The 24,980-nt window shown below is 31.3% G+C and overlaps 1 protein-coding gene across 1 annotated transcript; it reads right to left on the reverse strand.

Annotated features, from left to right (window-relative positions):
* Positions 1–19: 19 nt before the first annotated feature.
* On the reverse strand, positions 20–24,974 carry LOC139510149 (spindle and centriole-associated protein 1-like). The gene is made up of 18 exons (XM_071296496.1): positions 24,880–24,974; positions 15,997–16,086; positions 13,931–13,978; positions 13,233–13,305; positions 12,342–12,424; positions 11,841–11,912; positions 10,126–10,181; positions 9,518–9,618; positions 8,946–9,137; positions 8,384–8,547; positions 7,745–7,894; positions 4,313–4,405; positions 3,945–4,037; positions 3,373–3,469; positions 2,517–2,651; positions 1,586–2,235; positions 1,104–1,196; positions 20–231 (listed from the first exon to the last, which is right to left on the reverse strand). The coding sequence occupies exons 2-18, from the start codon at positions 16,081–16,083 to the stop codon at positions 151–153; spliced, it is 2,268 nt and encodes a 755-aa protein (XP_071152597.1). The 5' UTR covers positions 16,084–16,086; positions 24,880–24,974; the 3' UTR covers positions 20–150.
* Positions 24,975–24,980: the final 6 nt, after the last annotated feature.

Raw genomic sequence — 24,980 nt, forward strand, 5'->3', positions numbered from 1 at the left:
ATGTAGGTACTTTATAGCATGGAGTATAATTACTATAACTTAAAACAGTTGTACACATGTACAAATGTACACAGTAAAGTTTTATAAGATATATATATGACAATAGAGCACTAGATGTTACTATGATATCACTCAGACTAGTATTTTATTTCATTGGGGAGAAGCTTCAAAGTCAACAGTAGGTATTGATACAGTAATCCCTCGCTTGGGTCCTTCACCATTTTGCAATCTCTGAAAGTAACAAAGTTGCATTTAGGATTATTAAATCAAAGACAACAAGAATGTGTCCCCAGTACACGGATGCCCCATCCGCACTATCATTTTCTATGTTCAGTGGACCGTGAAAATGGGGTTAAATCTCTAATTTGGAATTAAAATTAGAAAGATCATATCATACAGAACATATGTACTAAGTTTCAAGTTGATTAGACTTCAACTTCATCAAAAACTACCTCGACCAAAAACTTTAACCTGAAGCGGGACAGACGGACGAACGGACGAACGAACGGACGAACGAACGGACGAACGAACGGACGGACGAACGGACACACAGACCAGAAAACATAATGCCCATAAATGGGGCATAATAAAAATAAAGTAAAAATCTACAACTCTTTAAAATATATACTTTGAGCTACTTTTGGTACATTTCACTTTAGTTGGCATTGAATGGTAGGTAAAGTAACCTGACTGACAGTGATGCTCCCCTGGAGGAATCATTAAACACATTTAATAAGACTGTACCTCACTTATTATCTAAGAACATAAAATAGATGTGTAAGACTTACAAAAGTTTGCATGGTTGTTTTAAACTTGATTGATACCATTGTCAGAACCATCAAAAAGAAGTCCAATTGTCAAAAAAGTGTCAAGATGCATATAAAAACATTATCTTACAGTTTCTAAGAGCTTACTGTAACTAAGTACACCTGCCAACATAGGTGGCAGCACACTCCAACAGCACCACTAATATCATTGAAGTAAAATAATAAAACCTCCAACATAGGTGACAGCACACTCCAACAGCCCCGCTAATATCATTGAAGTAAAAAAATAAAACCTCATATAATAATGCATTTTACTAAACTAAAGAATTGTGATACCTGATCAACAATGCCTTGGAGACTAAGATATCCTTCAGACTTTTGTGATATTGGTGATATTGGTGGTGAAACTGGGTATGCTGGCAACCCATGCTGAAATGACAAAATACAGATTTTTATTTTTTTTAAAGCATTTTAATTGTGATGTTTTTTTTCAACTTGATTTTCAATATCTAGTAGCAAATTAAGATAAACTCAGCAGTTTTCACAAATTGATAACCCTCAAACAAAATTTAAGTTTTTAACGACCTTGAATTGCAATACAGCCATTGGACGGTCAGTATTATAACCCTCTTCTCTATCTTCTGCATATAAATAGTCAGTTCTAAGTTTTGCAAAATGAACCTTTACTTTGTGTGAACAACTCATTAAAATTAAGTAAGTGGTTTGATGGCAATTGTAGATATATAGCTATGTCTATGTTTTGATGTAACGTTAAAATTATCCCTTCTTTCTAATCTCTAGCCCCTTATATGACTGACCTGAATAGGGTAGTTATCATTTGTATTTCCTGCCATCTGATTAGATTGTTGCTGCATTAGACTCTGTAGTCGTTTCTGTGCTTCCTCATGTTGTTTGTTTAATTCTGATATTTGATTTGCTAACTGGGTTTTGTTATTTTGCTGTTGTCCAGACTGTTGGCTAGGTAACTGTCCTTGTACAGATGGCACTACTTGTCTAGCACCTGGTAATGAAACACCCACATTACTTTGAACAAGAAGACTTGGTCTAGGAACACGCACATGGGCATTAGCACCAGCTGGATGAACAGTACTCACTGAATATGGCCTGTTCGGTGCAGCCATTCTAGTTGGACCTTGAGTGTGACCTTGTGGTCTGCTTTGAGGAATTGACATGCCATTCTGAACTGATACTTGTGATACTTGATGGAGTGATGTGGCTGGTACCTGTCCACCCTGATGGTAACCAGTATGTATATTGACTGGAACATGCCCTGTACCAGACTGCTGGTAACCAGATTGTGATGAAATTGAACCAGGATATTGTTGTGATGATTGGAAATGTGAAGATGGTACATTAGGATGGTTAAAATTTGGTGTAGGTAAACCACTATCTGGTTGTAAGTCATTCTGTACAGCAGTTGTTATATCTACCAATGATGACTGTCTTCCTATTAAAGTTCAAATTAAATTAATTAAAAATTGTATCAGATTCATATATGTACAAAAATTCCAGGTTAAGTTTTAAAAAGCAATAAACCTTATGACTTGATTTAAGGATTGTCATTCACAAGAACATGTTTTGGTAATGTAATATTTCAAAGATAAGATAGGGACTTCCAAGAATATCAAATAATGTACATATTGTTTTCAGAATCTACATTCATTATTTTTCTACATCTTAATGATAACACACAATGTTTTGCAGATTGTTACTATGGAAATATCTTACCCATTTGTTCTAACATTTCTTGTTCCCTTTGAATTCTTGATTTTCTCACAGGGGGTGATAATAGAACAGCTGCAGAATCTGCCTGTAAATAATCTGGTATCCCATTTACCTCCTTTTCAAGCCAAGGCACTTCATCTGAAATCAAATAAGTTTATTCCTATTGTTATAACAAAAATAATTCTTTTCCATTCATAACTTCAGTATCATGGACCATAAAAAATACCACAGCAAACAACAACTCTTCTTTCTAAATAGTTGTGTGTATTTGATGGTATTTTCTTTTTCATGTGTTACATACATATATGTATTGTCTTACAGAAACATTTAAATCCATACCATTTATAAACAGTCATCACTTGGGGGTCTTTCATCCCTATGCATACATTTTATTAATATATTCTCGTCCCAACATGCATGTTATATTTGCCACTGGGTGTTTTACATCAATTCATCAATTTTCACTGCAATAACTTTTGTACTTATTGTGTTTAGATGTCCACAGTATGTGAACAAATGTCATTCTTTTTTCTATTACACATTTTATATAAGTCAATAAATTTCTTAAAACTTTGTAGAAAATGCTGGAAAGTTATTGAAGATGGAAAAGTTTTTGAAAAACCTGAATTATAAACTTTTATCTAATTCTGCTGCTACAATTCCCTAACCTGTTAAACATTGTTAAAATAGATTGTATTCATGCAATGTCATATGAATGAACTATCATGCAGATTGAAAACATCATGAATATCTAATTTATTGCTTATGTACTATCTATCTGCACATTTTCCCAATGATTTTTCAGCATTTTCAGAACTTTTATTTTGTTTTCTACACAATCATATATCTACAGCCTAACCTGTAATCTGTGGTGGAGATTTATGTCTTGGTGGAGTTATATCTTCCATTAGAGGCACAGTCTGAGAAGGAGGACGACTAAGATTCTGTACAGCTGTCTGTGAATACAGGAAACATTTATAATTTAAGTGTTGAAAAGCTGGTTTGTTTAATACAAAAAAAAAAAAAACATTACATAAAAAAACAATTTTAGATTCAAGACCCAAAACAATTATACCAAAATCAGTCTATGATCCTTTTCTTTTTTAAAAATTCTATCTTTTTATTTCAAAAATATTTTATACCCCAAAAAAGTACAAGTTAAATAAATTAAATAAAATGTTGCAATCATTCTCATTTCGTTTATATTCAATTCAGCATTATATAGGTACAGAATTAATTGTGTTTGCTGTATACCTTCATATCCAGAAAAAACTGGCCATTATCAAAATGATGGGGGATAAACTAAAGAAAGAAGATAAATTTTAAGTCTTCATAGATTTTTATTTTTTCTTGTATCATCAATTTTTTTTTTTTATATCTAAAATCAACAATCATATGTTAAGTGGCTAAAGATTAAGTATTAGAACTTACCTTAAGATAAAGTATTTCACTGTGTGTTTCTTCCCTGTATCTGGTAAAATTACTATTCAACTTGGCATACTCTTCTTGCGTAAGAATAATATCCTTCATAATAAAAAAACAATACATTATGCATAAGGATTCATATTCAATCATAAAGTTTTTAGATTTTAACGATCAAACTTGCTATAAATTAAGATTACCCTCAGGATGAAAAATAAAAAACCTACTGGATAATCAGAGAGGTGATCCTTGAATTGAGATTCAAAATGCATAGGTATTTATAGAGCATTATAAAAATAGAGTTGTCATTTTAATGGTAAACCATTGACAACAATAATAAAAACCTAAAATGGGGAGTCATAAAAATACAGACTTACAGAGGTGAGAGCATCAATAAGCTGTGCTAACTGTGTAACATCTTCTGTTAGCTGTTCTCTTACTGTTGTCTCAGCTTTCAGTCTCAATTCATTCTGTGACAGAAAATGGAATTATAGCTTTTTTATAAATATTTTAAAAAGCCCATCATTGAATACAAAGTGTTATAAAGATGGATGTATTACCGGATTGCACCCTAATAAAAACCAATCAGAAATTGACACTTAACATATAACTTAATTTCAGTAAAACAAATTGCCAATTATCCTGGCCTAAAATATGTGTGTTTTTTTTTTTAATTGATTGATAAATAAAATTGAGAAAGGAAATGGTGAATATGTCAAAGCGACAACCACCCGACCACAGAGCAAACAACAGCCGAAGGCAACCAATGGGTCTTCAATGTAGCGAGAATTCCCGCACCCTTAGGTGTCCTTCAGCTGGCCCCTAAAATATGCATAATAGTACAGTGATAATGGACGTCATACTAAACTCCGAATTATACACAAGAAACTAAAATTTAAAATCATACAAGACTAACAAAGGCCAGAGGCTCCTGACTTGGGACAGGCGCAAAATTGCGGCGGGGTTAAACATGTTTATGAGATCTCAACCCTCCCCCTATACCTCTAGCCAATGAAGAAAAGTAAAAGAATAACAATACGCACATTAAAATTCAGTTCAAGAGAAGTCCGAGTCTGATGTCAAAAGATGTAACAAAAGAAAATAAATAAAATGACAATAATACATAAATAACAACAGACTACTAGCAGTTAACTGACATGCCAGCTCCAGACCTCAATTAAACTGATTGAAAGATTATGTCTTCATCATATGAATATCAGGTACAATCCCTCCCGTTAGGGGTTTAGTATCATACTATCATAAAATATATGAGAAGAACATAACCCGTGTCATGCCAACAACTGTTTTTTTTTTTTTTTTTTTTTTTTTTTAGAAATAAATGTGTTTAGTTCCGATGCAAAGACCCTATCAGTGAATCAATGTTAAAGCCAAAATATGCAATCTTTAATGACCTGACAACAGTATCGTAACTATATCCCCTTTTAATAAGTCTATTTAAAGGTTTTGTTAGTTTCTGAGGAGAATACTGACATTTTTGTGCTTTATAAAGAATATTTCCATAAAATTTTGGATGTGAAATACCTGAACGTATAAGATGTCTGCATGTTGAGTTATATTTACGAATTATTTCCTTATACCGGTGATAAAATTTAGTAAATGTTTTGACCAGTTTGTGATATCGAAAACCCTGGTGTAATAATTTTTCAGTAATACATAAATTTCTCTCGCTAAAATCTAATACATTGTTACATACACGAGCGAATCGTACAAGTTGAGATATATAAACACCATAAGATGGTGACAAGGGAACGTCACCATCTAAAAATGGATAATTAACAATAGGAAATGAAAAATCATCTCTTTTATCATAAATTTTTGTATTAAGCTTCCCGTTTATGATATAGATATCAAGATCGAGGAAAGGGCAGTGGTCATTGTTATCATTAGCTTTATTTAAAGTAAGTTCTACAGGATAAATTTCTTTAGTATACATACTGAAGTCGTCATTATTTAGAGCCAATATATCATCCAAATATCTAAAAGTATTGTTAAATTTTTGTATCAAATGTTGTTTTGATGGGTCTTTGCTAATTTTAGTCATAAATTGTAACTCATAACAATACAAAAACAGGTCCGCAATAAGTGGTGCACAGTTAGTCCCCATTGGAATTCCAATAACTTGACGATATACGGAATCTCCAAAGCGAACAAAAATGTTATCAAGTAAAAATTCAAGTGCATAAATAGTATCAAAGCATGTCCAATTGACATAGTTCTTTTGTTTATTGCTACTAAAAAATGATCTAAAAGAGTTTGAACATATGTACTCGCATTCCGACTTTTTAAATGCCCAGTTAATTAGGGATGTGAATTTTTTCTTAATAAGAATATGAGGCAAAGTGGTATATAGGGTAGAAAAATCAAAACTTTGAACAGATTCAAAATCACCAATATATGCATGCAATTTATCAAGTACTTCCAACGAGTTTTTGACACTCCAAAAGTAATTAATTCCACTATTTTCAAAGGCCTTATTTGAACAATTTATTATCAGGTTTTTTATTGTACCAAGTGTACTAGTAAGTAAAACAGACAATTTAGTAGTTGAACAATGGCTGGAAGATGAAATAAATCTATATTTGTAAGGTTTTTTGTGCAGCTTCGGAAGCCAGTACATAGTTGGGACTTTCATTGTGTTTGGTTCTGCTTGTAAAGAAGTAGTTAAAAGTTTATGTTTGTTACAGATGTCGTTTTCTGAAAATGAAGTCAGTTGGAATGTTGGTGAATTCGTGATTTCCTTTTGCAGAACCTCTATATAAAATTTACGTCAAACAATAATGATATTATTAGCAGCTTTATCAGCTGGGACAAAAACAAATTCCTTGGCTAGTTCTGTTAGTTTATTTTTGATACGCGAAATAGGGTTTTTATAGTTTTTGTTGAGGGTAAAATGTTCTTTAAAATGTTGTATTCGAATATCAACTATCTTCATTACTGAATTAAAAAAAGAGTCCAAAGATTTTTTGTCAGCTTTTTCCCGTTTTACCCATTTCAAACAGTAGGCGCGGAGTGAGTCGTTGATGATATTACGACACTCATTCCAATTAATAGTTGACGGGGGACGATATTTAGGTCCTACTACATATTTAGGTCCTACTACATATTTATAAAGTCAAGTGATGAAAAAAAAAAGAGTTAAAAAAAGTATAATGCATTAAATAGGTATAATGCATTAAATAGGTATAATGCATTAAATAGGTATAGGCATTTTGTCTACACTGTATAGGTCTGTTCATTTCAAGGCACACAGTATAAAATTCTAAATTCTTTTTATGCCCCACCTACGATAGTAGAGGGGCATTATGTTTTCTGGTCTGTGCGTCCGTTCGTCCGTTCGTTCGTCCGTTCGTTCGTCCGTCTGTCCCGCTTCAGGTTAAAGTTTTTGGTCAAGGTAGTTTTTGATGAAGTTGAAGTCCAATCAACTTGAAACTTAGTATACATGTGCCCTATGATATGATCTTTCTAATTTTAATGCCAAATTAGAGTTTTGACCCTAATTTTACGGTTCACTGAACATAGAAAATGATAGTGCAAATTTCAGGTTAAAGTTTTTGGTCAAGGTAGTTTTTGATAAAGTAGAAGTCCAATCAACTTGAAACTTAGTATACATGTTCCCTTTGATAAGATCATTCTAATTTTAATGACAAATTAGAGAATTTATTCCAATTTCACGGTCCACTAGACATAGAAAATGATAGTGCGAGTGGGGCATCCGTGTACTGTGGACACATTCTTGTTCTACCTAATTTTATGATGATGAATGTGATATAATTTTACATGTTCCATACCTCCTTGAGATATCTACATAGTTTTGTAACAGAGTCAACAATAGACAATGTATAACCAGAGAAATTCTCCTGTCTGTGTCTCTCAGCGGGGGCTCTTCGTCCAGTACTTCTTTCATATTCTGCTATTTCATCTTCCAAACCTTCCAATACCTTAAATATTGATAATACATTTTAAATAACATTTGCAAAAACTACCAAATAAGTATTTCAAATGTTAATTTATTATAACATAATCATCAATTGTATATGTTAATTCTATCTGAAATCTTATATGACAGCCATTCTTAAGGATTTAATTTCAACATTTCTGCAATTAATTTTTTTTATCATTTTCAGAGTTGATTTAAGATAGAAATAAGTTTACACTTAAGGTTTCTGTCCTTGCAAAGCTGAAGGAAAAGTTATCAATTGCCTACTTTAGTCCTCTAGTCCCTGTCAAATGAGATCAACTATAGGAAAAATCATTTTTATTATACTATGTGTTTTTGCTGTGTATCACCTTCACTGGTGTTCCAATGGATGGATTTGTCCTAGAGTTGTCACTTGTTAAGAAATACTTATATATAGACCAATGAAAGCTGTATTTTTAGTTCAGTCTAGGTGGTCGAATGGTTAACAATAATAATTGTGATTGTTCACCTTCCTAAGATCTGTTAGATTCATGTTAGAAGTAGTGTTGTGTTGCTGCTGTGGACTAGGTGCAACTCTTTTCTTTGACTTCTTTATCTTGTTTGTGTCATTCATAGCAGAATTTGGTGCCTTCAAAATTGAACCATTCACCTGTTTCTTTGGTGTTTCAAAATCTGGAGTTAAAATACATTTGAGTGAATATGTTTTCTATCAGGAGCATTTGAATTAAATCTATTCTGATCTTTTATTGTGAAGTAAAAAAAAAAGAGAAAACTCTATTCAAGTGGACTTTCAAGAAAAAACTTTTTAACTCTTTTTACTGTAAATATTTTTTTAATTAAATTTATGGGTTGAGGAAAGTATTTTACATGGATGTTTGAAATCATGATTTTGTCCAAGTTTCAAATATAAGTCCATAGAAAGTTCACTCCTAATTGAACATTTAATTTTGTTGCACAGCAATACCCATGAAATCCGCAAAAATTAATATCTCAAGAATAACAATGAATTAACAGTAAAGGAATAAACCTAGGTATACCATTTTAAGTATCTCTAGAACTTTAGGCCATACCTCTAGTATTTTGCATGCTGTCTAGCTGTATCTGTGTACTTTGTATTGGACCTTGGTCAAGATGGCTCATTTGTGCTTGACCACTGATTGTGCTGATGGTATGATTCTTTTCTTCGTTAGCCAAAAATTGTTGAAATCTGTCTAAATTAAATTTTGGTTGATAGAAGCTTGGATCTTCGTCATCCTCATCATCTGATAATGAAAATAAATTAGTTTGTAAATAATCTCAATATCTGATCAATAAATGAAAGTAAAATCTCTTTTCCTAATTTGCTGTATTAATACTAGTTCACAGATCCATACAAATAAACAAATAAAAAACAAGAAGTCTTAAGAAAACCCCACTTACTCTATCAAATAATAAAGAATAAACTTTATGTACCGTAACTTCATAAAGGAAAAGATAACATTCTTTAACATTGGGAACCATATTAAAAATTAAAGAAAGTACTTGAAGATTGAGCTTACGAATGCTGGAGATTTCCTATTTAAAAATGTTAGTAAGTTTTCTTTATAAATGACCAGGTACAAATATTTCAGATTTTTTAGATACATTAATATTAGTAACATACCACTATCTGTTTCAAGGTCATTCAATGCTGACCTGTCTACCATGGACTCACTCAGAGTGTCTGATTTAGTTCTGATTTCATGGAGTGGGACAACTATATTCCTGTAATACAAAATGGTACATTCATATATATTTAGTCCTAATCACACATGTCGGAGGTTGACAGTGTCTCATATATTGTGTAGGATTGAGATACATCGATGCTGATACTACTATACACAAAATTACAAAGATACATCATTAGTTCATGTTTTGAAATGGGCCTTAACTAATTTTTATAAAACTGCTAGCCTATGTTAGGGGGAAGTTTCAGCAGAGTGCCCAAAAACATGTTAATGTTTTCAAATTTTTAATGTTTCTGTTTCAAAGCAAGACCCTTTAGTCCAATGGTTTTTGTTGATTGCTGTTTTTCACAAAATGTTATTAGCTAAAATCAGGCTGTTAGTTTTCAATTGTTTCACTTCTGATATCGAATCTGATTTTTTTTTAAGATAAAATATTTACTAGAATAAGCACATTTTGTAGTTAGAAATGATGTATTTGGTTATAAGGTGAGATGCGTAATTTCTAAAAAAAAATCCAACCCTGGAGAAATAAAAATATATTTACCTGTGATTTCCATCACCATTAGGTGCTGAAGTTACATTTGGAACACCTGGCATTCTCTAAAAATAATACATTATAGATTACATTAGTAAATATACTGGTATCCAAAAGATCTTTGCATATACTACTGAAAATATATAGATAATACTTCACTAAGCAGTTATAAAGTCAAAAATACCCTTATAATAAACTCATATTTATTCTGGGGAGCACAATTCATTTATAAGTTATAATTGGCTTTGCAATAGTTTTCAGTAAACATGAGTACTCTAATATGGATGCTTTGTGGCTATTGTTTTGTGTTTGTTGTTTTTGTTCCTTGTATCAATCTTTTGAGATAAGCCAAATGCTACTGATTTTTACAGTTTGTTCTTATGTTGTGTTGTTACAACACTATTATAGATTAGGAGTGCTCACAAACATGTTTAACCAAGCCACACGTGTGCCTGTCCAAAGTTTGTACAGTCTTTTTAGTTTCACAGTTAATTTATTGATATGCATGGAGTAAGAATGGATTCAGTAATTAAGAAAGAAGTTGTATCATGACACATATCAATAGATTAACAGTGGTACATGTACTTTATAGACTGTACAGTTAAATCAAGTTCAGAAAATAATAAACAGCTGCGCCATGAGCGCATGATACGCCTGACGTCTTGTGTGGAAGTTTTATGCAATAATCATTAATAGTTGCTGAGAAAGTCTTAAGCAATTACCATTTATTGCTTTTGAGACACGACGGGACATGTGAACCCCACCCCCCACCCTGTTTATTTTTTACAAATATCACTAAAATAAAATTTTGAATCAAACCAAAAAGTATACAGATCTTTAGATTAATATAACAAAGAAGTGTGTACAGTTTCAAGCAATAATCATATATTGTTTTTGAGATACAGCGCGACATGTAAAGAAAAAAACCTTCCCTTTTTTACAAAATACTCAATAACTCAAAAATAAAATGTTGAGTCATCACCAAAAAGTATACAGATCTTTAGATTAATATAACAAAGAAGTGTGTAAAGTTTAAAGCAATAATCATAAATTGTTTTTGAGATACGGCGCGACATGTAAAAAACCCTCCCCCTTTTTTACAAAATACTCAATAACTCAAAAATGAAATTTTGAATCATCACCAAAAAGTATACAGATATTAAGATTAATATAACTAAGAAGTGTGTAAAGTTTTAAGCAATAATCAAGAATCGTTTTTGATATACGGTGCGACATGTGAAAAAAAACACACCCATGTTTTAGTAACAAAGTGCAGTAACTCAAAAAGTTTAAATCTTATTTTCAGCAAAAAGTATACAGATCATTTGACCATCATAAAAAACAACTATATTAAGTTTCATGAAATTTAGATAAGTCGTTCTCAAGTTACGGTGCAACATGTTTACGCCGGACAGACAGACGGACGGACACTGGACATTTGTATACCATAATACGTCCGTCAAAATTTTGACGGGCGTATAAAAACACTTGATATAATCTGAAACAATTCAAAAGAAAAAACTAACATCCCAATTCATTTCACTTGGGAAATGTATAAGATTTAATATTTTTATTAGGTAAAATTCTATTTGCCCCCATTACAAATATCACAAAGGTTACTATTGACACTAATGATGAGTCGAAATACGAAACTAATGATTCAAGGACTCCTCTAAGAGAGTTGTAATGAACCCTGTTTATAACATTTTTCTGGCATTACTTACATTGGGTGCATCACCAAACAGGTCTTTAACAACAGCCATCATCTTATCTGATTTGGCTAGAACACTCTGAAACTATAATGTTATTTCATCAATTTTAAAGCCAAATAAATAATTCATACCGTTGTTGATTTATTTTCACATGGTATAAATTTGTGATTTCTGTTTCATTATCCCTCATTTTGATCTTCCTTTCTGATCAAATGCATGCATGGTATTTTTGTGATATTATAATAATAAGAGATAAAACCCTGACAAATATTTCCCACTTTATTGAACATGGTCTAGTATTTTGATTAATGATTAAAGAAAAAAAATGCAACTCTACTTTTGTTGAAGTATATATATAGTCATACAAAATTATTTGAGAGTGTCAGAACAATCACAGAAAAAGAGGTACACATTTTAAAATCTAAATACTGACTTCAAATAAAAGTAAGTTCAAATATAAAGCAGCATTTTTTCCTGCAATAGGTCAAATTTGAAAACATAAATGAATTTTACCTCTTGTTGATCATACAAAACTTCTTTCATTATAGCAAGCTTCCTTGCTTCTGTATTAGAAATGCTCAAATCAGCTTTCCTTGCTGTAAAGAGTCAAATGAATAGTAATAATACTTAATAACAACAATATATAATAGCTGGTGCAGATAATAACTTGTACATGCATTTTTCAATTCCTGACCTTTACATTGACAGTAATCTAAATCTGTTAATTGAAAAAGAAGAAAATGAAAAAAAAATCATTTTGTCTCAATTTATGATATTCCTTGTAAAGTTTATAACTTATATATTGTAGTCCATAACAAGTTACAAAATATATCACCAAATGTGTAACAGTTCAAATTTACATTTATCTCTATGTATAACTTATAGCTCCTAGAAGTTAAAATTTAAAATTGGTCCAAAATAAATATGTAGATTTTTTGTTTCTTTCTTTACCCCCCCCCCCTTTCCTCCTTTTGGTAGGAAAAAAATGGTTGATTATAGAGGAATCACTGAAGCATGACTGGAGCTTGCTTCCCTTACAAAAAGTTCTGGATCCGCCACTGACAAGAAGGAAAATAGTGACTTTAACCAGTCTTGATCAACTTTAGACAGACTTATTCAGGACAGTTTTCAATTCATAATTAAGCTGTGTTTATTTTATCACTTTTATCTAATTAGGATCAATCATCAATTTAAATTTGGTTAGTTGAATTAAAATTTCAAAACAGTGTTTTTGAAACATTGTGGCTAAGGCAAATAACTCTGACTTTAATTATTACACAGGTAAACTTTTTATTGCAACTCTGATGTTTAACAAATTTGAAACACAAACTCAGGGGGGGGGGGGAAATGTATATATAGAAATATATATGCATTTCCAGAAATAAACTGTTTGTTTTTTCTCACCTTTCATCTGTCTTTGTTTTTGAAGTTTTGCAGCTAAAGCATGCTTGGACTTGTGTACTTCCTTTCGTCTTGCCTGCAAGTAAACATCAACAGAAATGGTGATTCACATAACAAAGAAACTGGATTTGCATTGTACAACATTTTTTTTCTCTGACAGTTTATGAAGTTGTTGCACTACATTGGATATGTACTGATTGAGATTTTGGTATAAGTCTGGGGTAAGTTATCATTAATTGTTTGAATTGTTTTACATTGTTATATCAGAGCCTTTTAAAGCTGTAATAGTACATGTATATGTTTTTGATTTTGCTCATTGTTAAAGGCTGTTCAGGGATCTATAGTTGCTTAAATATATGTCTCATTGGTTTATGGTGGATAGTTATCTTATTGGATATCATGTCATATCTTGTTATTTTTATATATATATATATGCTATAAATTAAAAGTAAGTTTTGCTTACCTTAATTCAATGCACAACTCTTAAAGATAATTGTTCACAGAAATAATGCTTGTAGTGCCATAATTCTGAGAGAGAATATTGATAAAACCATTTCAGTAACAATCAGTCCTATCAGACCTAGCAGAATATAAGACCATGGTTTGTGTTACTGTTAAATGGTAGGTGAATTCATTAAAAATATGTTTTCCATCGTGTGCAATAACAATTAAACCTAGTTCTAAAAGACAATTAAACTTACAATTTCTTCAGGAGTAGCTTTGAATTCATTCATATCATGTAAATTATCCTGAAACAATAAAAAAAACAACATGGAAAATAAATGTACCGGTAAGTAATTTCACTCAAATTGAATCGTCAAATAAACTAAATACCTATACATTTAACAAGAGTGCACACACTGAAATGTCTCGCCTTCTTTACTAATCATTGATATTATGTTGATTGTCCTAAGTATAAAGCTTTATTACAACTGTCACATAAACTTAACATTAACCAAGATAGCTAAACAAAGACCAATGAACCATGAAAATTAGGTCAAGGTCAGATGAACCATGCCAGGCAGACATGTACAGCTAACAAAGCTTCCATACAACAAATATAGTTGACCTATTACTTATAGTTTAAGAAAAACAGACCAAAACACAAAAACTTAACACTGTGCAATGAACCGTGCAATTGAGGTCATGGTCAAATAAAACCTGCGGGACTGACATATAGATCATAATATATTTCCATACACCAAATATAGTTGACCTTTGGCATATAATATTAAATAAAAAGACCAAAACTTAAAAACTAAACTTTGACCACTGAACCATGAAAATGAGGTCGTCAGATGACATCTGCCCGCTAGACATGTACACCTTACAATCATTCCATACAACAAATATAGTAGACCTATTGCATAAAGTATGAGAAAAACAGACCAAAACACAAAAACTTAACTATAACCACTGAACCATGAAAAAAACTGTTGGACGGGCATGAGGACCTTGCAAGGTATGCACATATCAAATATAGTTATACTATTACTTATAATAAGAGAGAATTCAACATTACTAAAATTCTGAACTTTTTTTTCAAGTGGTCACTGAACCATGAAAATGAGGTCAAGGACATTGGACATGTGACTGACGGAAACTTCGTAACATGAGGCATCTATATACAAAGTATGAAGCATGCAGGTCTTTCGCCTTCTAAAATATAAACCTTTTAAGAAGTTAGCTAACGCCGCCGCCGGATCACTATCCCTATGTCGAGCATTCTGCAACAAAAGTTGCAGGCTCAACAAAAATGCACATTAAAATAAGTCTGTCCCTAACCCATTGATGAACCCTTTCAGATAACATGTACATCATATAAAATTATCATGTTACTCAAAATAAGTCAGAACTCCACGTAACAAAATAAATATTGAGTGTTTTAAACCAGTCATTGAACCATGGAAAGGAGGTCAAGGACAATGGACACATTGCAGAGTGAGACAAAAACTTTATAAAATAAGGTTTATATACACTCAAGAAGAGTCTGACTCTGTACTGAAAGAAGAAGGTATCTTTATAAAACTTAATAAAAGGCATAAAGCATCCAGGTCTTTTGACTTCTTAACTATTATAATCTTTACACATTCGTTTACCCTGTTGTCATCCAATTAGCATCCCTACATGCCCTATGTTGTACTTTCATGGCAGACACCATAACAAATAAACCATTTATTGGAGGTGAAATATTATATTAAACTTAATTATTATTTCAGAATGTGAGTCATGTCAGTAATTGTAAAAAAAAATTTTAGTCATGTTTGTTTATTTTCAACTTATCAGTTTAAGGATATCGCTTCTCTTGTTTTTGAAATTTTGCAAGATACTCGGAATCCTCTGGATTTATCTGTGTAGCTCCATAAAACAATTTCCCTTCGAACATTTTCATAATTTTATTACATATAAAGTAAAAAGCCAATTTAAATATGATAAAATCCTTGTTATATTTTCATAATATTTTAAAGAAAAAAGGTGCCAATGTTTAATGTAAGAAGTCTAGAGAATCATTTCTGGCCAAATTTTCAATGGCTTATATCTTGAAAAACAAACCCTTAATTTTTTTCTGCTTTTTCAGTTCCTGAATTTACATACTTTCATTTTATAACAGTCTTTTAAAAAGTTTTTTATTCTTATACCAGAGAAGTAAACATCCATAAATAGAAGCCTTTAGTTTATTTGCCCTTCTTTTATTCATACCTTTTACATTTATTTGCCCTTCTTTTGTTCATACCTATTACATTTATTTGATGATTTATGTACTTACATCCCATTCTGGCAGTTTTTTAATGGTTTTCTTTTTCCTGGGAATACATCCAGATGGATTGGTCTTTCTTAATCTTACAAAAGACATATTCTGAAATAAAGTTGATATTACAATAAAATGCAGTGTTGAGTGATAAATTGTTTATTCCATTAATTTCATTTCAGAATAAGCATTATTTTCTTTTATTATGTTTTTAATTGTCAATTCAATTCAAATGTCAAGTCTGGCTGCTCATAGACATAGTCCTGTTAATGTCAAAGTCTTTTTCATACTACAAAACTCATGCAATTGAGTATAATTGCCCAAAAATAGCTGCTGCTAGCCCAATGAAAATAATTTTAATTACTTTCATTAATTTTATTTTGTTGTCTTGTTGTTAAATGCTTATTATTTGAAAAGAGAATGTTAAAGTTTGTTGAAAATTTTATTGATAATTCACTGCTACCAAAAAAATACTTTGTCTTTAGATCTTAACAAGGAATACACGGTATATTATTCGAAACAACTGGAGACAATGTTATCTGCATGTATTTATCTATATTGATTAATTTTAACACTTTAAAACAATTATCATAGTGGAATGGATTAATAATTAGTTGCAGAATGTCTAGTCGAATATTAGAATGTAAATACAAATTCCAACTATGCATGCTTTTTCAATGGAAATTGTGTCATCACAATGCATTCTTAAGTTAATACCATGAAAACCCATGAGAAAAGGACATACATGTATGTTAATTTGTTATTATTATTCTATTAAAAGGTATGTTGTGTTAAAGGGATCTCCTGTAGTTGGTGATCGCAATACTGGTATACCAGTATTGTCCACAATACTGGTATAAAAATTTTGTACCAGTATTGTATTCCAGTATTGTGCTTTTTTTTAAATAAACAATATAGGTAATTAATCTTTTATTAAAGGTGTCACATATATGCATAATGATATTAACATACATTTTGTATGACATGACAATTTTATTAGGAATTATTGTGTTTAACTGATGATGCCATAGATGGTACACTGTGATTGTCATCAAATAAAGTTGGGTACCACGATTTCCTGAGATTTACGAGAAAAACGTAATATCCCAAAAACAAACTGATATATCCAGAGAAAAAGATTTTTAATGGTGTTATAGATGTTATACTGCTTAAATTAGTGTTACAGTATACAATAATAAGGTTTAAGGCGTTCATAATTAAAAAAATACACGCAATCTTCAGAAAATCGATTTTTATATATATGTACATGTACATTTATGTCTTGTGTGAAAATGGGTTACACTTATTATGACTGGACCGAATGAAATGACCGAAAGACAGGACCAAATTAAAAATGCAAAAATTTTTTCATTTCTCAAAGGATTAATCTCAAATCATTTGATATGTAAATTTAAGGAAAAAAAATAGATTTTTTTCAAGAATCTTTAGAAAACGTGATAATGACAGGACCAAATAAAAATGCAAATTTATACTTTATTATTTGTCAGAATCTACCAAGAAATCATGCCTGCAACTTAAAGGGAAACTTCGCAAAAAAATCAAAAATTGATATTATGTCCATTCTGTATAAAAATTCTCAAATTTATAGATATTAAAGTTTTATTCCGCTAGATAAGAGATCACCATCGATTTTAAATTTTGAGTATCAATTCTCTGCGTTCCGCCATTTTGTCATCTTCTACGATCAATAATCACGATATGTCTATAAACCACAAAGGACCAAAACTACAGTAACCGATGTAGTCGTAATTGCGTGTCGATATCTTGTCAATCGTACGATTGTTTTATCTGACTAACTAATTTGATACGGAAAATGTTCTCATTTTTTTTAAATAACCATAGTCTGTTATTTTTAAACTGTTAATATTGGAATTAGTGAAAAAGTCGAAGTTAAACTCTTAAATAAGTGTTCCGTGAAAATTGTTTTCGAAAATCTAATTCGTTCATAATTCTTTAAAGTAATAAACTTTATTCAAATAAATTCGGATCTTCGCTCATCTGATCACCAGCATGGCTAAAGGTATTACTCCCAAAGGTATTGTGAGGTGACACGTCCAGGTATTCAAGCGATTTCCTGTCGGGCTTGCAAGTTCATGCATCGTTTCACTTCTGTAGGTATTGGTCAGTGTACACGGCCGATAACTTATAACTTTCTATTTTGAACTATCAGGTCTATAATATACAGCTCTGTCTTGCGTGTCCGAAAGTGATACAATATACTAGTTATAACTTAACTCATACGCTTGTATATAAATAACATTTCTGATGTAAAGAATATTATTTATAAAATATAAATAATACCCCAAAAAAAAGATTTGAAGAAATAAAAATCTATTTACATATTTTTTCCAAGGGTGAATTTGGGAAAATGTAATATATACTCGTTGTCAATAGTAAAGGACAGATTGGAACATACCAGAAATATTGATTTAAAAAATGTACGCACTTGTCGACGATTCGTTTATACGCCTGGATAGAAAGTTACGGAACTATAGCGCAATTTAAAATATATACATATATACATTGAACATAAGAAAGAAACATACATTTTGTGTAAATTGGGGTCAAAGATTTGTAAATAGACTAGTCCACGTATGCCAACAGTATTTAATCAACGAATATTTTGATGAGAACATTAAGTAAATGATATATCAAACGTTCAAGAATACGCATGTAATATGTGTCACTGGATATAAAAAAAATCATTCTCAACACCTACTTCCTTATGGGACTTCCCCTTTCAGTGACCTGCAAATTTAACAGATGATACACTTTCTAAGATTTATATGTCCAACAACGACCCACTGCTCTACATGTGTTACTAACAGCCTAAGATAGAAGTTCTTTTGTTAGGTCAATTCTCTTTCGTACAATACCAGAAAACATGGAAAATAAGTTCTTTAAATTTTGACACTGGAATTAATACCATTTTTTCGTGCGAGAAACTTTATATCTGGCGATGAGCAGACATGGGCGTAAAAACAATAAAAAGATAGGTTTATTATTTGTTCATTTATTTAACATGTATAATATGAATATCATTTAGTACACTTCGGTGACGGGTCTATACAAAAGCAGAATATACCATGATGGTTTGATTTCGTCAAAAGATTTAAGAGATCTGACAAATAGATTATCACTTCAATATTGCAAGACACCCATTTATAACTTTTTACTTTTGCATACCAAACTTTCGCAAAAAGATGAGTCCTTTGATTAAATAAGAAGTTGTGGTTTGTTTTCTTGGGAGACACGTACCCAAATGAAGTGGACTTAAGCAGCTATATAAGTCACGGTATGGCCTTCAACAGTGAACAATAGTAAAAGTATATTGTATAATTCAACTAAATGTGAACATGAAAGAATTAAAGCAGACATATATATTTTATCTATACATATACAAAAGAATATTTTGAGCCTCAAATCTAGCATATGTCTATTTTACAACTATTCTGAGTCTGACGTGTCACTTTCACATTCTTTGAAGTCTTCATAAACACCATCTTGTGACGGAAATGCTTCCCTAATAATGTTAACAACACAAGCTGGAATAGTCACTCTGTTTCTCTTGCCAAGTGGTTGTCCTTTTCTGACCCAACAAACAAACTGACGATAAGCCATTAGTCGGCTTTGGCTCTGAGTTAGTACGTCTGGAGCTCTCCCTCTATGGCGCTTGTACCTCGAAAAAATTATATAGCTGCCTGTTGTCCAATCCCTTTGTTTAAATGTACATTTGATACTTGAACAATAAAATATTTTGAATTGAATATAGCTGGTTTCAAGAACAACCGGGTTCAGGCAAACTGTTCTGAAATCGATATTGTCACTAATGCATTCACCCAATTCAATATTACCATCAAAGAGAGTAAATTCGTGGCAACAAAGACATTCTGTCAATAACGGCATAACTATGCATTTAGTACACGAACACAAATCTGTCGGGTTAAAATGGCGAATGTAGGACAGAAAGTCACAGGACAAAAAGTCACAGACAAAAAGTCACGGACAAAAAGTCACAATTCATTTTTTCTGATTATTTTCTTTGAATAAAAAATGCTTATTTTTACAAAAAAAATTTTGTATTTTTCTTGAAGTATTGTATATGAACCAGCTTTGTAAGCAAAAGTTATCAAAAAAATAGCAAAGATGATCAAATAATTGTTAAGAAAACAAAATGTCGAGGTAGATTGGCACTTAAATGGCTTCATGGTGCCAACAAATATGACCTTTGCATGATTAAAATTGAATAAATCTTTTTTTTCTCAAGTAAAATGATAAATTTCATTGACTTTAATATGAAATTATGTATTAAAAAGTAAGTATTTCAAGATATTTCTCTTATATATTCAAAAAATTGTAAAAAAATTATTTGTGACTTTTTGTCCTGTGACTTTTTGTCCTATCAAATTTGTGACTTTATGTCCTGTGACTTTTTGTCCTGTGACTTTCTGTCCGTTTACCAAAATGGCGAGGGTTGCTAAGGATATCTTGATTTCGGGAACTTTCTGCAGCTTCCATTTCATAAAGCTGTTCTTCGGTATACTCTGGCTCTAGTGCGTACCCAAATTGACCATACTCGTCAAAAGCTACCTCTCTTGACGACCTGGAACCACTGTTAGTACTATCATTCTCCGAACAAGATATTTTTAGTTATGATTTTATTTTTTGGACCATATATACACTGTCCTATAGAAACAAGCACGCACAAATCATAAGAGAAAAATATGTGAATAAGTTAATTGAATTATCAAAGTTAATATCCTTTGGTCTCGAATGTATGTTAACTAATTAATGTGTTTTTATAGGCTAGCTCAAATCCTCATCCAAATAATATAATCTATATGTAATAATCGTTTCCTACCACACCAAGATTAAATGCCAAGCGGTAGACATATTTTAGGTACTAATTAAGTAATTAAATGAACAATAGATAACAATCATTAATCATTAATGTGCAAAGATTTAAAAACAAAAGTATTTTTTCTTTGTTCGTACATATTATATTCCGCTTCGGTAGAGTTGTCTTCAGATAGTTTCAGATATTAATTAATACATGGGTTTCAAAAGTCTAAATGTAAGTGTTCTCGTACATTTTTTGGCCTGATAAAGACAATCAAAATGCTTTGGTAAAGCTATTTCTAATTTCTAAGTTCCCCTTTTTTATGAGACATAAATCAAGGACAAGAGGTGTATATCATTTCATTCTGACACATGAATTAAGTTTCCCGTCTTTAACCGAAAATTGTTTATTTCTTAGTAAATTAATTTATTTGAATTCAAATAAATAATAGCACCAAATATAATTAAATAATTCCACGGCGATCTATTTTCATTTGTCACCAACTTGAATATGTAGTTTAAATGTGTGTATTAAATGCTCCCTTGTTTTATAACCCACTAATCCCAATAGACAGTCACACCTGGCAAGGTGTGCCCTAGAGGCGTGGTTAAATACCGAAGTGCAAATAACAATTTACCTTTAAACAAGCCATCTACGAGTATTGCCACAGAACCGTGAATACACACATCGTATAAACCTAGTCATAGCAGAGACAGTAAAAGGTCAATAAGAGTACACTAACATATTGTCTTTACAGATTATTGTACTTTAATTTGTTCACCTTATCAGTCCGATAATGCATTAATCAAAAATAAATTTATAACTTTTTGTGTTGTCTAAAAAATTAATTCGGATATATACGATTAACATAGAAAATTTATCTCATGAATATGTACATTGGATGTCTGTGCGTTTTATCTTCTTATTATCGGCTGGTTATTAGATGAAGCATAAGTCATCGGCGCGCTTACGATTACGTTAAAATATCATTAAAAACCAAGACTTTTATTGATTGTATTTTAAATCCCGGCATGCAAAAACCAGGAGAAAACGTCACGACCTACAGGAAGTTGTTAATATTTTTTCATTAATTATTGAATTTCTCCTTTATTGCTGCACATATAGCGATAAAACTTTGTGAATATATATATTATGTCATAATGAACATATTTAAACTATAAGTAAAAAATCGTGAATTTTCCCTTTAACACTATAACATGTATAAAAAGTAGCATAACACCATAACTAATCTTTTTCTCGGGATACATTAGTTTGTTCTCAGGATATAATGTTTTTTTCGTATTTCTCAGGAAATCGTGGTACCGAATAAAGTTTTAAATCTTCTGATGTTTTTTTCTTAACCATTCTGTCTCAGCATTTTAACAAACTCTGTACTTTCTTCTATTTTTTCTTTCATCTCTCTCTTTCCAAGATTCATGAAGTATATTTTAGTGAATTTTATATTGACATTAATGCTGTTATAGCTTCTGTATCATTAGCATTGGTATTGTCTATTTCTTCTTCAGATGTGATTTCTGTAACCCCTCCCCCTTCCTATATTGGTATTTAGGTATTCACTCTCTGTGGACTTTCTCTAACGCTTACTAGATTACAAGCTATTTCAGATAGCATTTGTACAGCTCTCTTACTGTCAAAATGCTGGTCTAGTATTTGTACCAGTAGATATACATGTATCTGCTACTATTTGTATTGTCCATGGTTCTGAATCAACTGCTTCAACCCTTAACATTCATGTAGACAAACTAGTAAATTTGATTATAACAAGGTTCCCCTATAAAGCAACTTTTTACAATTAATGAATAATATAGTTATCTTTTGTTGTGAAAAATTAATAAGAAAATAAAGAAAAACAAATGCATATGATCTTAGTAGACAAAAAATGTATACATGTATAAAAATATCTGTCAAATATGTGATGGCATACATGTAAATGCTGAATTTACAGTGTTCGAGTCTAATGATTTGCTTGAATTATTACTCAGATGATAATAAGCTTTTATTTTATTTTATCTATATTAAATTATATAAAATATAGAAATATGATGAAATTATTAGCAATTGTTTATTTGTGCAAGTATAGTAATGACTTTTAACTGGTTGTTAATTGATTTCACAATTAATTATTATCATACCTGCCAACTTTCACGATTTAGGCGTGTACTACACGATTTTGACCCTTTGTCACGATTGCACGATCGTGATCGTGAAAAACCCTCTAAAACACGATTTTGTGAAAATCAACACGAAAAATATGACTGTTCCCGATTTTGAACTGTGTACAATGGAATACAATTGTGTTCAGCCAATCAAATTCTATGTTTCTCATGATCAAATTAATCAGCCAATCAAAAAAGTTTTCTCTCAAGAATATTCTAACATCCTAGATTTTGAACTTGTGTTGTATTCCTCTGTTTGTTCAAATCGTGAACATGGCAAATGGTTTTTCACCTGCAAGGAAGTTTTTACACAAAATAAGAATAAAAGCATGACTGATTGACAAACTACAATGATGCAGTACTACCATAAAGATAATAAATACTAGTTTATTCACTAATTTATTGATATTACACTTGCTGTAACAAATGTTATAAATTTATGTATTCAATTAAATTACCAAATTATTTAAAGTACAATGTACTGTTCTTTATTTTTCACATGGACAAAACAAAACCCCCCACATGGAAATCTCTTAAATGAGGGACTTCTCTTAGTCAAGGGGTCATTTTACTCTTGTAAAAAATAAAATAGAAAAATCATAAAATGTAGATTTTTTAACCTAAAATTGGGAAATTCTGACATTATATTTAGAACAACTTTCTAAATGAAGGGTCCAATTATTTTGAAAATATAGAAGATATAAGGCCAAGAACATATCAAAATTCTTGGACATGTGTTGACCATACTGTATAATACCAGATAGATCATAAGATGTATAGTTCTTTGGGAAAAGTTTCTTCAAATAATATGAATATATATGTGCTCATTTTTACTTAAAAAGTGGGTTTTAATGTCCTTACATTGAGGGGTTACCCCTAAGTGTTGTTCCTAACCTGATAAAGGTCCTTCTTTGTGCATAATTTTAAATTGGAAAAGTAAACAATTATTTAATATCCTTACACATGAAATTAATTCCTGGTCTTGCAGCCACATGTTCATCTTTTCTACTGATATATAATAACTAGAATCATGCAAATAAAATTAAGAAAAAGGCATGTAAGCTCATCTCACAAATATGACACTTTTTCTAGACCACAAAACAGCACACTCAAAATAGTTGTCGCAAAGTATTAATGTAACCTTTGAAATTGTTGTCGTGCGCTAAAACCCCCATGGACACTTTCAAAAGTTGGCAGGTATGTATTATCCTCTATAATCTTTTTGAGTTCATTTAATATCCCTTTGATCTTCAATATAGTCTAGTCAACAATACAACTACAATACTGGTATATCAGTAATGTACGAGTATTGCTGGTTTTTTTAATAAAAAGTTACAATACTGGTACAAAATTTTTATACCAGTATTGTGGACAATACTGGTATACCAGTATACACCTTATCGCTATTTCCGCTTGACCCGAGAATCTGTTCCGCTTGAACTATTGGCGTCATACAACAATCACTTTTCCATTGTGGCGTCAGATATTTTGAATTATGACGTCAAAATTTTACGGGACCCTGTGTGATGTCCAGTAATGGCGGACAAATAGCGATAAGGTGTATTGCGATCACCAACTACAGGAGATCCTGTTAAAGTGTTACTTTGGGGGGACAAATAGATGGTCGAATTGAATACTCATTTGGAGACGCTAGGGGACGAATCTGCTTGTGTGTGAAGTCGGTAAAGAGGAGATGCCAATGAAAAATCGTGCAAGTTACAACATGCAGACCCAACAAAAATCAAATAAAGTTTAAAATCTATTTGCAAAGTGTTTGTGCTTAACGTGAATAAACGGCGATAAACTGTTGAATTTTGATAAAATTTTCAAATCCTAACAGTTATATATTAATCTAAATGTTACCTTTTAGGCAAATTAATGTAGCAATATTTGTAATGAACCGCTTCTATGGACGCCGGAAGTTTCAATGGGAGACAACTTTTAAATTTAACCTTTTTTTGAGG

This window comes from Mytilus edulis, chromosome 1, assembly GCF_963676685.1.
Source record: "Mytilus edulis chromosome 1, xbMytEdul2.2, whole genome shotgun sequence".
Lineage (NCBI taxonomy): Eukaryota > Metazoa > Mollusca > Bivalvia > Mytilida > Mytilidae > Mytilus > Mytilus edulis.

Bases quoted from the DNA above. Each gene is read 5' to 3' on its own strand.
- LOC139510149 (XM_071296496.1), bottom strand. From the start codon at position 16,083: ATGTCTTTTGTAAGATTAAGAAAGACCAATCCATCTGGATGTATTCCC. The intron at 11,913-12,341 runs GTAAAATTCATT...ATAACATTATAG, and splicing joins TTTTGTATGATCAACAAGAG to TTTCAGAGTGTTCTAGCCAA. The intron at 2,236-2,516 runs GTAAGATATTTC...GAACTTTAATAG, and splicing joins AGAAATGTTAGAACAAATGG to GAAGACAGTCATCATTGGTA.